General features: G+C 43.4%; 1 protein-coding gene across 17 annotated transcripts in view; it reads left to right on the top strand.

The window, feature by feature from the left end:
- The window catches only part of LOC147018605 (transcription factor 7-like 2), a 445,180-nt gene that overhangs the window by 331,575 nt on the left and 97,612 nt on the right, over positions 1-15,993 (top strand). For all 17 annotated transcript variants that reach the window (XM_085898440.1, XM_085898439.1, XM_085898437.1 and 14 more), the window contains exon 8: positions 15,806-15,943. In XM_085898440.1, the coding sequence (XP_085754566.1) occupies positions 15,806-15,943 (138 nt within the window). The remainder of the gene's footprint in view (positions 1-15,805; positions 15,944-15,993) is intronic.

The raw sequence follows: 15,993 nt of genomic DNA, 5'->3' as shown, positions 1-15,993 counted from the left end.
TTTACACAAAAAGCAAATATAAAAGAGAAGACACAATGCAGAGCTAATACCGACTACCGAGCACACGGCAACACTTATACAATTTTACTTCACAGACGGCGCCGACAACACATACCCAAAACCAAGGAAAAAAAATACCCTCAAGGATGAGGCGGGCCTGAGGCCGAGACCGGGTCGCGCCTACCCATCTGGTGATGAGACGCGGAGCGGCGATGGCGCCTCAACTCCGCGGACCTCGCGGACAGTGTCTGGTAGGGGGTGGGAAAGGGGCCCCCTTGGTCGCACTATCTCAGCGCGGGGGGGAAACAGGAGGGGGTTGCTGATGCTCGGGGTATAGAGGATTTTTATTATCCCGCGACGAGCGTCTCCACCTCGGCCAGGTCGCGCTGTCGGCCTCCCTGGGGTGCAGCTCCCGACGCGAGCACCCCCTCGTCTGGTGTCGCCGCCTTTCCACAGATCCGTCCCCTCCGTTCCGACTCCAACGCACATGACGACCAGCTCCTTTTTGCCAACTCCACCGCCCGCGAAGTCTTGACTCTCTGTTTCCGACTCTCCTACTCTCCTACTCTCCGCCTCTGGACTCTCCTACTCTCCTACTCTCCGCCTCTCGACTCTCCTACTCTCCGCCTCTGGACTCTCTGGACTGACGAACACGGTCCTTTTATCAGCCCCGTAGCTTCGCCCTCTCATCTTTGACCCCCTCCCTTCGACCTTTCACCTCGCTCCCCATTGGCCCGAGAAAAAGTGGGCGTGAAGGCTTTTTGATCCATAAATTTGCATATATCGATCGCCCTGGGGGCGGGGCCACCCGCCCTCGCTCACCGATTGGACGGCAAAAAGTGGGCGTGTGTCGTTTTTGATCCGTTTTTGAAGCACAAAATCCGTGATTTTGTACACGCTGTTCGGCGCGCGCCCTGCACGAGTCCAACACCGGTACCCACAGCGGGGCAAGAACGGTGGCGATGCGACGGTTGCGAGGTGTGACGGGAAGGTCGTGGCGGTTGTGGTGAAGCGGCGTTGTGGTTGGTGGTTGATGTTGTGGTTGTGGTGGTAATCATGGCGGTTGGTCCAAAATAAAGATAGCAAAAGAAAAACGGCTATCCTGAAGAGTCGCAGCACGCATAAATGACATGTATTCCCACTAGACAACGGGTTTGGGCCTAACTACACATGTACTTACCGAGATATCTCACCTAAGGGACCTGAATGGTGGTTTGCGAATTTGGTAACCACAACAGTATGTATATATATGTATATATATATATATATATGTATATATATATATATATATGTATATATATATATATATATATATATATATATATATATATATATATATATATATATATATATATATATATATATATATATACATATATATATATATATATAATGTATATATATGTATATATGTATATATATATATATATGTATATATATGTATATATGTATATATATATGTATATATATGTATATATGTATATATATATATATATATATATATATATATATATATATATATATATATATATATATATATATATATATATATATATATATATATATATATATATATATATATATATATATATATATATATATATATATATATATATATATATATTGTTACGGCCATGGATACGGAGTGTATTATGAGGGGGTTAATCCCCATTTGTCCTCGGAAGAGCCGGACCTGGAGCCACCGCTCACAATTAACTTCGTGGTACGGTGGGTTGCTTTAGAACCATAAACGCCATTCAGTTAACCACAAGTTCCAGTGTCCACCGTCTAATTTTGCCATTTAACTAGAGGTCACGTGGCTTCCTGAATGGGGAGTGTGCCCTCGGCAAAGCATCAATCTTATCCTGATTAGGTCTTAATTTGGGCAGTCGAGCGTTTCACCGCTGGTACGTGCCGACTCTGACCGGTCAATTAGTTTGGTAATTACCTCCCAGTCTATCTACGTTCGGACAATGCTGCATCAATGGAAGGGAAGGAAAAGCACTGACAGGTTGGAACGTCAACAAGGAATTTATTAATAAGGAAAAAATAAATAAAAATAACTTTTTATTTCCTTGTGGTGAAAATACATAAATTCAAATCAATCAAAATAATCGCAAGCAAATAAGGAATCAATCAGGCATTGATAGAAAAAGAGACAAAGAGCAGATGCTTATCTCTTTGCCTTACTTAACAATTGAACACGAGACAAGGGTACCCATGCAGTAGATCATTCAGAGGGGGGAGAGAAATCCAGTCTCGCTCAACAAGTAGAAGTCGTGGTACATCAAATTTAACGTCCTGAAATGTGTGAGCATGCCTTGTCCGTTGCCAGCACCCTGCTTTGCCCTGCACCCACTCACAAACAGGCTTGAACACCAATCGACGTCACGTCATCACCCCCAGGAAGCAGGTACGCCAAGAATCAGGTATGCCAAGAGCCAGTCTCGAGCAGAACCAGCATTTACGGTCTGAGCATCACCCACCATCAGGAGCCACAACCAACGGACAACTGTGAGAAGCTGAGGCGCTGTGAGAAACTGTAAGGCTGCAAGGCCGTCACCAACTGTCACAAACTCAACTGTCGCCAGCTCACCAACCGTCTGACTGGAACTGACGAAGCAACCGTTTGACTGTCGCCAACTTAATGGAAAAAAACAGTCCTCTCGTCCTCTTTATAGGCGGCCCGTCTGGGCGGAGCCTCAAGCAGACTTCAGCCAAATCCACCTTGCCTATTGGCGCATTGTTGCACGTGACAACCCGCCCGTCCCACGATCATTCATGGCCTACGGTGCCATGTTTGTGGTGCTGGACGAACGGCAGAAAGCAGCCATTTGCCAGAATTACCGAGCGAAAACGTGAAGTGCTCCTAAAACGTCAACAACAATTATCACCTCAATGTTCAGCACAATACGAAAAAGAGCCAGTTATCGTCCATAGAGCTACTGAACGGGGTGTCAAACGTCGATGGAAAAAGGTGGGTGAGCCTCCATTGGGCCAACGGCTATCTCAGATGCATGAATGTGTCTGTCGTAAAGAGAAAAATAAACCATCTCATAAGAAAGGGAATCTATTCTTTACCCTTCTCAACGCATCAAAGTTAGAATCCCACCAGACATCCTGGACATGCATTTAGGGAAACTAGTGTGTGCCCGTACGTGCGTGGCCATACGTGCAAATAATAAGAATAATAATAATCAACCTTTCAAACCGCGTGCCAGAAACAACAACTACACAGGCCATTCCTTCGCTCTCGCGTGCCCGTACGTGCGTGGCCGTACGTGCAAAAAAAAAACTTTCAAACCGCGTGCCAGAAACGACAACTACACAGGCCGTTCCTTCACTCTCGCGTGCCTGTACGTGCGTGGCCGTACGTGGAAAAAAATAAAAACTCAAACAACCACACAGGCCGTTCCTTCGCTCTCGTAAACGACGACTGGATTGGGGCATTGTGTTTATCTATAAATGCGCATAAGAAATCGAGAAATTATTCGAATACAGTAAGTCATCACTATCCGGAAGTCCGTACGTTGTAACCCATAATGGGGAACGCGGCTGAGGATCTCTTCCCCAACGGCCATGCCTACGCAGCAACGTGTCCTGTCATTGGTAACTAAATGGTGCCATTTTCTGACGCGTCACGGTTGGGGTTTAGAGTTTGGTGGGGGTGGGTGTATGTCCAAACGTTATTGAGTTTTACACTTGCAGGGCATTCGGGGGTGTTTGCAGAGCTATTATGCAACGATCTTTTTTGTTACATATTAAAATGAGCAGTAGAAGTACTTTTTGGACATTTCTGGGTGAACATTCCCATAACCTTGAATGAGGTTCTGATTGAGCATTTCTCTATTAGCCATGGCTTTGCCGAGAGATCTCAATGTAAACTGGTCGATGAAAGAAAAAACAATAGTGGCGCCACCTCCCTGGGAAGAGGTTTGAAGAGGCTGCAGCAGGAAAATAGGTTGTCCATCTCTATAAAAAACGGAAATGTTTTTTTGTTTTATGACCTTACTGCTTTGAGCTCCCAAAGTAAATTTATAACAAAACTTTCTACGATTAGATTTTTAACCACGATGCACATAATTAGGCAGTTTAAACAGTCATGAGGAGGTAATTTGGCCCATTGCCATGTTGCACGCCAGCATTGATTTACTAACATGAGGTAACTTATTTATTACAGTTTCAGTCCTTTACACCCTGTATGGTCTGTACACCCCTTTGACCCTTTAATACCCATCAAGACCCTTTTGAGATGTATAGACCATCTTTGACCCTTTAGACACTTTTCAGTCCTATAATCCTTTTAAGACCCTTTTGACAATTTCAGACACCTTTTGCTCTTTTTCCCTTAGACCCCTTAAGACATTTAGACCCATTGAAGACCCCTTCAACCCTTTAAAAACTTGAGACCCGTTTATGACCGTTAAGACCCTTAAGCAACTCTATACCCCTCTCCACCCTTTAGAAAATCGAAAATGATTCCCCCGAAAATCGTTTTTGATTATTTTTGTGCACCATTCGTGTCGCATCACAAGTTGCGATGATGAATCAAAACTGATATCCCAAAGTGAAACTGATGTAGAAAAGTGAAATTAAAACCACTGATCTATGGATCATTGAATGGGAAACAGAATAAAATGTTGTGAGAAATACCAAATTTAAATTGCCAAAAATAAGTGATGTGGAGTATAGTGAGAGAGAGAGAGGGGGGGGCAGGTTAGTGGCTGAAAAAGCGATGTGGAGAGGGATAGGTGCCTGTAGGTGGTAATTACCTTCGCAAACTTTGTTGCGAAGGTTATGTTTTGATCGCTGTGTATTTATTTATTTATTTGTGAATATGTGTGTTTGTTTGTTTGTTTGTTATTCACATAACTCCAAAAGTATTGAACTGAATCGCAGCAAATTTGGTGGGATGATTGGGTATTATCAGAGGACCATTTGATTAGATTTTGGGAGCGATTGGGTCAAAGGTCAGGGTCAAGGTGATGAAAAGGTCAAAATCTTCTTTTTACCATAGCGCCGTCAATTTGTATCCAATTTGCATGCAACTATTGCACAAAATGTTCAGAATTCAATGCCCCATCTTGTGATATGTGACATGACACAATGACGTAATAACCCTTATGAGCGGTTGGGAGTCAAAGGTCAGGGCGGGTCACGACATTGCAAAATGTGCGGTTTTAGTCATAACACGGTCAATTCTTATCCGATTTGCATGAAACTAACACCAAAATGTTGACTGTTCTGTTCCCCACACTCAAATACCAATTACAAAATTAAGAGTACAAAGGTCAAGGTCGAGGTCATTGAAAGGTCAAAATCGTCATTTTGCCACCGTGCGGTCAATTTTTATCCAATTTGCATGCAACCAATGCCAAAATGTTGTGAATTTAATGCCCAATCTTGTGATATACGATATGACACAATGACGTCATTACCTTTGTTCGCGGTTTGGGTCAAAGGTCAGGGGGGTCAACGACCTTTATTATCATAACGTGGTCAATTCTTATACAATTTGCATGTAAGTCGATTCAAAATGTTTAGAAGTCAATTCCCTATCCTGTGATGTGTAATATTTGATTTCTTATAATGTGACCAGTTGTCATCAGATTGACTTGACACCGACACCCAAAATGGTCAGGGAGTTCATACAGAAATTGTACAATGTACGTGAATCAGTGTCAAACAGCAGAAATTTAATGTTTTTAAGCCATCATAACACATATGAGATGGCAGATGTGGTATGGGATTAAATACCCTCACAATCAACGGTTTCTGGGGGGGGGGGGGGAAATGTAGCATTGGCGAAGGTATGCGCTCTACTGAGTGCCCGTTCTAGTTTGGCATGGAAAGAACTTTGGTGATCTTCCATCAGGCGGTAGGTCCAAAACGTGCCGAAATTTGTTTCCCAACCAAGCTTTCATAAGATCACCCTCACTCCCAAACAGTACTTTGGAGGTATAACAAGCATGGGTTGGAAATCTTTGCTGGTGGAATGGAACAAGATTGCCAAGGTTACCAGCTTCACCTACTGCGATATCTGCTCACTGAATATTTACACTGAATTCCCATTTCTACCAATACACACTCATTTGACGTGAGATGTCAACGAACCCATCAATGATGGGTATCATGCTAGTATGTATGTATGTATGAATGTATGTATGTATATATATATATATATATATATATATATATATATATATATATATATATATATATATATATATATATATATATATATATATATATATATATATATATATATATATATATATATATATATATATGTTTATATAACGAAATGTTTGTTTGTTTGTTTGTGACCCTAACTACTCTGAGCTCCCAAGGTTGATTGCCACAAAACTTTATAGGATCACATTGTTTACCATGATGCACCTAAATAGGGGTTTTAAACAGTCATTTTCTCACAGTTCATGACTTATAAACATACACATGAGCTGTGCCATCTGTCGCCATCTCCGCGAACGTAAAGCCCGGTCACACCTTGACGTTTTAGCCAGCGATGGCAACGTATTAAAATGTATGTAAAACGCTGGCTGACGTTGAACTTTTGATGTTTTTTTTTAAAGATTCGGACGTATTCATAACGAGTTGGTCGTATGCATAACATATTAGTAATGGACACAGAACGTTTCGTTGTGTTATAGATAACTTATACCAACGAATGCTGAACCTGTTGTCGGCCTACACAACCGATGCCCAACGATAGTCTAACTTAGGCATAGCGCGTTGCACGCATCGCCGACGATGTCGTGACGTAGCCTATTAAAAGGCTGACGCACAACGATTCGAATCATAACTGCCGTAGAAATGGAAGTGACAACATCGTGGTCACACCTTGGCGATCTTGCCAGCGTATGCCGACCTAAGAAAAATGTGTCTAAAACGTTGGGGGCACGTCAAATACGGTATGAGTAAGTTTGGTATACGTGAGTACAACGCTAAAGTACGCTATCATACGTCGTAGTAAGTCGAGTACGTCAAGAAATTTTAAACATGTTCAAAATTTTACGACGTACTCGGCGTATGACACACGTTCCGCATGCGATGGGGATAAGTTTTACACATGATATGTGGACGCTTACACACGTCCACAAAGGCTACTTATAAGCTACTCATAAGTCGAAACACGTCGCGGTAATGTCTTTTTTACGCGAAACTTATTTCTAACTTATGTCTGACGTGCTTTGAACCAATTCTTTACGTAGTCCCAACACACATCGACGTATGTAGACGTATTCCAATGACGTCTTCCGGTCGACAAAAAAAAAAATGAATGTGTTTCTAGGTTACAACTGCCATATCGAGACGTGTTTCCAGCGGTTTTGGGAATTGGTATATAAAAATGCTGCTCATAAAAGGGGAACCCAACAGTGTTTTCGAGTCCTTTTTGAGTCGATGTCCATGTCAGCAGTAACAGTATCAGTATCAGTATCAGTATTAATATTAGTATTAGTAGTAGTTTGTTCATGTTGGCAGTAGTAGGTGAGTGTGAGGGGGAGGGTGTGGGTTATGATGGATCCTCCTTGCGTCCGCGTGTCCACGGGTAGGTTCATAGGCTGCCACTCAACGATTTAAATGGCTGCATCTCCACTATTGAAAGTAGACGCTTGCGCTCAACAATTGGATTTTTTTTACACTCAACGACTTTTAAACGGAACCACTCAGCCATTTTCATTGTTTGCAATGAACGATTTAAATTGCTGTCACTCGCCTTTGTTTTTTGACGCTGGCGCTCGGAAATTTTAATCGTTTCTATTGAACGTGCTAAATCGCTCAAACCCCACTATTGAAAGTCGACGCTTTTTTTTTTTATTTTTTTTATTTTTTTTTTGTATACCTTGGTCGAGGCTCGTATGAGAGCAAACACATAACTCACAGCAAGGAGGCATGAGACAAGAGGGGCGGGAGTGGAAGGGACAAAACAGTGGGGAACAGACACATTAGGTGAACTGTGGAAGGGAGAGGGATGGGGATGGGACGGGGAACATGGCGAAGAGAAGATGGACATTACAGGGACTTTCAGGAAGGAAAGCAGGAGAAATGAAGGAAGTGGGCTTGGGTGGATTATCGGGGGTAGAAAAGATCGAGGATTTGGATGGGGGAAGATAAGAGGTGGTGGTGAACAGCTGTTTTGAAAGCCTGGAGGGAAGAATGGGAAAGAATAGAGTGAGGAAGTTTATTCCAAAGGCGGGAAAAAAGAGGAATGAAAGAGTGAAGATGAGCAGTGATTCGTGATTTTGGTAGTTTTACCAGAAGGGGGTTGTTGGTGGACCTTGAGCGCCCTGTGGAAATGTGGTGGGGACAAATCGCAGAGAGAGCAGGGGGGCAAGGCTGGAGAGGAGTCGGTAGAAGACAGAAAGACCACCGACCAACCTGCGGTGATTGAGTGAGAGGCCCAAAGACTCAGCTTCATTGCGGGAGATGCCGATGATCTTAAATGCCCTGGTTTCGACAGCGTTAAGCCGAGAAAGGTGGGAGGCAGGAGCACCAGCCCAGAGGGGAGAGCAGTACTCCATCAGGCTATGGACAAAAGCTTTGTAAGTGGTCAGGAGCTCAAGAGGGCCGAGGAAGGACTTGGCACGACGGAGGATTCCCAGTCGGCGACTGGCTTTTGAGGCGAGGTTGGAAATGTGACTTTCCCAGGAAAGGTCATGGCAGATAGTGAGACCTAGAAGCTTGAAAGAAAAGACTTCATCCAGAGGATTGTTGAGAAAGTGGATGGGGGGGTTTTGTAAACGGTCCTTTCGAAGAGACATAGTGAGAGTGTGAGATTTGTCTGGATTGAAAGACATGTTCCACATGTTGGACCAGTTTGTGATTTTATCCAGATCTGCAGTGAGCGAAGAAGCTGCTGCTTGCCGCTCTGAGGGATGACAGATGGTACGGCAGAGGGTGGAGTCGTCGGCAAAGAGAAATAGAGGATTTTCCAGAGAGTCCGAGAGATCATTGATAAAAACCAGAAAAAGAACAGGGCCCAGAACGCTACCTTGAGGAACTCCAGCCTGCACAGGAAGAGGGGATGAAAGAACTCCATTTAGGGCCACACGTTGACTGCGACAGGAGAGGAAGTCTGCGAGCCATGAGTGGAGATGGCCTTGAATACCATGGGAAGAGAGTTTGGTGAGTAGGGCAGGGTGCCAGACTGTGTCAAAAGCACGTGATATGTCCAGGGATACGGCTCGGATTTCCTGTCTGGCATTGAGGACCTCCATCCATTGATGGGAGAGCAGAAGCAGCATATCCAGGGTAGAGTGACCTGGTCTGAAACCAAATTGATGATTGGAAATCAAGCCATTGGAGAAGAGGAAGGATTTCATATCTGAAGCGATGATGGATTCCATCACCTTGCTGATGATTGGGAGAAGGCTGATTGGTCTGTAGTTATAGGGATCTGTTTTTGCACCTTTTTTATGCAGGGCAGTGATGTTAGCAGATTTCCAAGCAGATGGCAGATGACCTTGGGCAAATGAGAGGGTGAATAGAACAGAGAGAGGGTGAGCAAGAGCAGAAGAGCAGGCTTTGAGGACACGTGGGCTGATGCCGTCTGGACCGGTTGCAGAATCTGACTCGAGGTTTGAAAGCAAGCTCTCCACCTTGTCAGGAGAAAAGGATACAGAGTCCAGGGACAGTTGGGTGCGACTGGGTAAAGTGGGTAGAGATAGTGATGGGTTTAGGACACAAGATTTAGCTGCAAACACCGAGTTTAGACATTCAGCTTTATCACGTGTGGAATCAGCAGTGCGGCCATTTGAGGTAAGGGAGGGGATGGAGGGGGAACATACACCAGAAACAGATTTGATTAAACGCCACCAGGATTTTGAGGAGGGAGAGAGGTTTGAGAGTTCAGACTTGAGATGAGAAAGATGTTGTTTTCTGGCTCTCCTGAGGGTAGATACACACTTGTTCCGAGCTTTGTGGAAAGAACTGAGATTGCCCTCAGTTGGGTTTGCTTTCCATGAGGCAAAGGCAAGTTGTTTCAGGACAACTGCCTCGCCACAAGCTTCAGTAAACCAAGGGCGGGAGGAAGGGTAAGACAACTGAACACGAGAGGGGATAAATCTGTGCATGAGGGAGAGCAAGTTTCTTTGAAAGAATTCCCAGGATGAGTTGATGTTTGAGAAAGTAGTGATAGGAGACCAGTCTGTAAGTTTGATGGCTGCTCGGAGACCCTGCCAGTCGGCTTGAGTGAAATGCCAGAGTCGACGGCGGTGAGGTGGTTCTCTGATAACAGCCTGAGAGATGTCCACTTTGACAAGGACGTGGTCAGAAGAACCAATTTGAGCGAAGGAAGAGCAGCAGATATTGTCAGGGAAATTTGTCAAAATCAGATCCAGAAGAGATGGAGTACCATTGGTTGACATCCGGGTCAGGAAGTTGACCGATTGAGTCAGTCCTAATGAGTCGCAGAAAGCTTTTGCTGAGGTGCCATGGCAGGTGAGAGAGGTACCCACACCGAGCCAACTGGCGTGATGACAATTGAAGTCACCACATAAGAGGAAGAGAGAGTTTGGATGAGAAGATAGAAGATGGTCCATGTTTTCGGATAGTGAGGTGTAGATGGAGTCATCACTGTTCGGTGGACGGTACAGTACACATATAAACATGAGGTGGGAGTGGAGGGGAAGCCGAAGCCAGAGGTATTCCTGGGGGTGTGGGGGAGTGAGAGCAGTGCATGGAGAGTGAGGAATAGAGTCTTTGATGAAGAGAGCAACACCTCCACCAGGACGAGGCTCAGGTCTGTCATACCGTAAGAGGGAGTAGCCAGGGAGAGATACTTGGGAGTCAGACACGTCATGGGAGAGGAAAGTTTCTGTTAGGCAGATAATGTCTGGTTTGTCAGTGGCAACCTGTATGGAAAGATCTGAAAGGTTTGAGCGAAGGCCCCGGATATTTGAGGTCCACACTTTTAATGAAGAGGAAGGGGAGGAGGCTTTGGGTGCAGGAGGTGGAGGGGGAGGGGGAGGGTAGGACAAGGGACGAGGGGGGAGGTAAGGAGGGTTGCTGAAGGAGTGTGGGGTATTGCAGAACAGCGAGGGGAGGGGGCCGAATGAGGAGGAGAAAAGGCTCTGTGGTGCTGGGGGAGAGGGGGGACAAGAGACAAGGAAGAAGGCAGTTGAGGATTTGAGGAGGTGGAGTGAAGAGATGGAGGTGAGAGGGCAGTGGAGGGAGGCAGGTTGGTGGATGAGAGGGGGGCAACTTTGAGAAGGAAGAGTGAGGGGGATGAAAGGTGGGAGAAAGGTGAGGGGGAGTTTTTGAGAGAGGTGAGAGGGAGGCTTTGGGGGAGAAGAGTGGGATGGTTGCTTTGAGAGTGAGAGTGAGGGGTGAGGGGGGTGAGTTGGCACTGAAGTTGGGAAAAAAGAATGTTTGATGGAAAGCGAGCATCCATGGCAAACTGTGGTTTTTAAAAGTTTTAGGTCAGAGATACGATTTAACACAATTCTTGATGGATGCAATGAAGGCGAATTCAGAGCATGGAGAGAAGAAGCGCTGTAATAGTTGGATTTTTAGGCAAGGAATGAAGGAAAGGTCGAAATGAGAGCAGTCTGTTAAAATAGCAGAAGAGAAGTGCATTGTGAAACAGTAAAGAGTACCACATGTGTGAGAGAGGAAGATGAAGCATTATAAGATCGTTTTTGTTGTTAAAAATAATGTATGAGAGAGTTCAACAGATTAGGTCATGGAAGTGCAAAAAAAAAAAAAAAGAGCTTGCGCTCAACAATTGGATTTTTTTTGCACTCAACGACTTTTAAACGGCACCACTCTGCTATTTTCATTGTTTACAATGAACGATTTTAATTGCTGTCACTCGCCTTTGTTTTTTGACGCTGGGGTTTTGAAATTTGAAGCGTTTCTTCTGAACTTGTTAAAACGCTCAAACTCGACTATTTTAAATAGACGCTGCCGATGGACAATTGGAATCATAGCCAAGCTAGACATCGAAGTGTGAACATCCTCGTCATGCCAAAGAAAAGTTTGAAGAATGCTGCAAATAAGTGTCCTGGCCGTGGCCGTGGACGCTGACGCAAGGACGATCCATTATACCGACGTCTTTCAGCCTATGAGTAACTTAAAAGTAACGTCTGTCGATGTGTGGCAACGATCGCGTAACGTGCCAACAACACGTTAATCATAGGTTAGAAATAAGTTTCGGGTACGCTAAACATTACCTCGGCGTGTCTCAACTTATGATTAACTTACAAGTAGCATGTGTTGACGTCTGTCAACGATCGCAGACCGTGCATACAACTTGTGGCCAGCGTAGCGGAACGTGCGAGTCATACGCCGGCATACGTCGTGAAATTTCAAGCATGAAAAAATTTGAGGACAACCGAAAAGTACAACGTTTAAAGCCAACGTACAACGACGTATGGCAGTGTTTTTCAGCGTGCTCTCAATGTTATGAAAACTTACCCATAACGTATTCAACGTGTGCCAGCGTTTTAGAAAAAAAATTCAAAAATCGGCATACGTTGGCTAAAACGTCAAGGTGTGACCGGGCCTGTAGATCCATATATACAACGTTTCATAGAAACCCCATTTTCTTTTGGATTTCAACCCGGATACCTATATATTTGGTGAGGTGGTGACATCCAATCATCAAATATGGGATCAAATGTGAAAAATAACTTCATTAAAAAGTGACCATCATTGATGCGATCAGCGAAGCAGTCTCAAATACACTAATCATTCAAAAACCGAACGTAGTACAAACACAAACTAGACATCGATTTAAAGGTAGTTTTACTGCTCATCTAAAGACATGACTCTCAAGTGTAAAAGGAGAGTTTGTGGAATAAAAAACGTTAACGTCTTGGCTAACTTCACCAAATATCCACCTCCCAACATACATCCTCTAATTTAAAAGAACCAAGTTAACATCGTGATTTGTTTTTTTGATCGTAATTTGATTGCAGATGTTTGATTAATTTAATCGTAGATGTCTCACCTCAAATGAGCAATTTTTGAAGTGTGTATTATTCGTAGAAACGGGAATTCAGTGTAAAAATTTGGTAATGAGATATCGTGGTGGGTAGAGCCGGTAACTTTGGCAACCATTAATTATTTTGATTTTTCAAATGGTTTCTGGTCACTATCACAGAAATATTCAATTACAGGTGAGATATATTTCATTTCTTACAATATTATTGGTATCTCCGACCCCTTAACGATGTATTTTCTCAGGGGCCATTCAAAAATTATGCACCTCACTCGTGGGAGTTGGTGTATGTCCAAATGTTATGGAGCTTTAATGGGGGGGGGGGGTGTTTCTAGAGGCATTACATCACGACCTTTTTTCATTACTTATTAAAATGTTTTTGGGTGAGCTTTCCCATAACCTTGAATGAGGTTTTGATAGAACTTTTCTCTATTAGCCATGGCTTTGCCAAGATATTTCACTGTAAGCTGGCCGAAGAAATAAAAAACGTCACGCCACCTCCCTGAGAAGAGGAAGAAGTGGCTGCAGCAGAAAAATAGGTTGTCCATCTCTATATGCAAAAGCGAAAAAAAAAATTGTTTGTGGCTTTGAGCACCCAAAATTAATTTACATCTCACGCCGAAATTTTCTACAGTCAGATTTTTAACCACGGTGCACCTAAATAGGTGTTTGAAGCAGTCATGATGAGGTCATTTGGCCCATTATTTCCGTGTTGCACACCACAGTTAATTCATTAACTAACATGAGGTAATTCATTTACTGCACCTTCACTCCTTCACACACTGTACGGCCTGTAGACCCCATTAGACCCTTTACATCCTCTAGACCCCCTAATACTCATTCAGACCCTGTTAAGACCTTTTAGATCCCTTCACACCCATTTACCCCCTTTCCAGACGTATAGACTTTAGACCCTTTCAAGACTTTTCAGACTTATAGACATTTTAAGACGCTATGGACAATGTCAGACCATTTGGACACTTATACCCCTTTTGCTGTGTTGCCCTTATACCCCTTGAGACATTTAGACCCATTTAAAACCCTTAGACCTGTTAAACACTTTAGACCCCTTTTTGACCTTTTAAGACCCTTCTTCTTCTTTTTGCATATGGCAGCTTAGCTGCTGGGGTAGCTATCATTTCTTGGAAGCACGACTGTGTCACTGATGCAGTGCCCCTCTACCAGTACACACTGGTACTCATTTCGCCGACCTCGGAAGGATGACAGGCTGAGTCAACCCTAACCACAAATCCAACACCATGCTTTTTTAACACCCTTAAGCCACTCAATACCCCTCTACACCCCTGAGAAAATCGAAAATAATATTTACTAGCATAACCCACGCTCTGCGCGACAAGTTGGGGTGGGTGTGTTTGAGAAAGGAACTGATGCAGAGTATCAGTAGAAATTTTACTTCAATGCAGTAAGTGGAATACAATTTCACTGTTTCAGAACCATTTTATTTACTTTTTTTTGTACCATGCACCTCATATGGTCTTTGAGATAATGTAAGCTGAATATCACGTTACTCGAGCGCAGAACAAAGTCGAAGATAGCGCGACACAAAACTACAAACTCGGAAATAATATATAAGATTAGGATACATGAGATAAGTTGCAGACTTGAAAGTCATGAGTATTCAAAACTGAATTGAATCTGTGTGTAACTCTGGGGGGTTTTAAAGCATTAAACCTGGCATGTATAACTGGGGATTTTAAAATCATTGTGATCGGATCTTATTAAATGGAATTGGCATTTGAAAGGTGGACGGTCGGGATTAATAAATTTAATATTAAATATCATTCTCTTTCATGTCGTATGCTAGTTTCACTCACCTGTTAAAGATAGACGGAACACTTAATTGTGGTCTGTTAAACTTTCTGTTGTGCTCCCCTTCGGGTAATTGGGGTACTCACTTCGATGCATGGAGGCAGCACATTAAATATATATATATATATATATATATATATATATATATATATATATATTCATACATACATATATACACACAGTGTAAAACCCCAAAAAATGTGTTACACCCCCAAACTATTTTCATTAGGTGAACAAATCAAATCCCATTGCAGTCATTAATTGGTTGCACGATCTGTAACCAACAAGCTTTGTTTAGCACATGAATGCATTGTCTTTTTGCCTTGTTATAGCACAGTCAGTGGGACACAGTTTTGCGATCAGGAATAAAGATGATAAAAATTTCTCCAATTTCAACACACCGTGGCATCACCCTCATGATGTATGATACTGCGACCCCTAGAGGGCATCTCACAGCGTAATTCAAGACGATGCAATCTGCAATATACCACATGCAGAGATATGGCATAGCAGCCCCTCCTTTTATGCTTTGCCTCTAGAAACGTTCCACCTTTGTATGTCCATTATATAACCCCATTGCCACCTTTGAACACGTAACCCGATCTGAGTAATCGACAGCCATAAAGATGAGTTTTAATTGCCAGCATGGCATGTTGATGTGCATCCCACTCTTCCAAGAAATGCCGCTTAGCTTGGCTCAAGGTTTCGACCAGGATCCTGAAACTTTACCATTCTGGTCATCAACAGTCTGCTCAATGTATTTTATGATTGCCGAGGGACTTTCCTGTTTCGGGAAACTGTCCAAAATTCTACCTATGTATCACGCTTTCTCTGTGCACTACTTCCACACGGACATAACTTTGAACACTACAACTTGCCACTGCTCGTTGCACACTCATTAATTCTACAGCCGGACAGATACTGTGTTTTTTGCATTCGATGTACCTTTCTCTCATTTCTGATTCTTGTTATACAACCCATTCTTGTTCCTTTTATTTTTCTCTCCCTTAGTTTCCTTTCTGGCCGGTACCCTGCACATATGGTTCCTCATCATCACACCTTACCACCGACAGGCATTCCTCATCCAGCCATCGTCACGCCTCCAATCAAACAAGAGCCATCATCTGTTTCCAATGGCACTGAAGCTCAGTGAGAAATTATTCCATCTTTACACAAAATGTGGAACTATGGCTGCAAAA

Source organism: Eptatretus burgeri, chromosome 10 (assembly GCF_056783735.1).
Source record: "Eptatretus burgeri isolate ZD-2024b chromosome 10, Ebu_testis_v1, whole genome shotgun sequence".
In the NCBI taxonomy this organism is placed as follows: Eukaryota; Metazoa; Chordata; class Myxini; order Myxiniformes; family Myxinidae; genus Eptatretus; species Eptatretus burgeri.
Note: the sequence above shows the minus strand (reverse complement) of the source record. Positions and strands in the feature narration are given on the sequence as shown.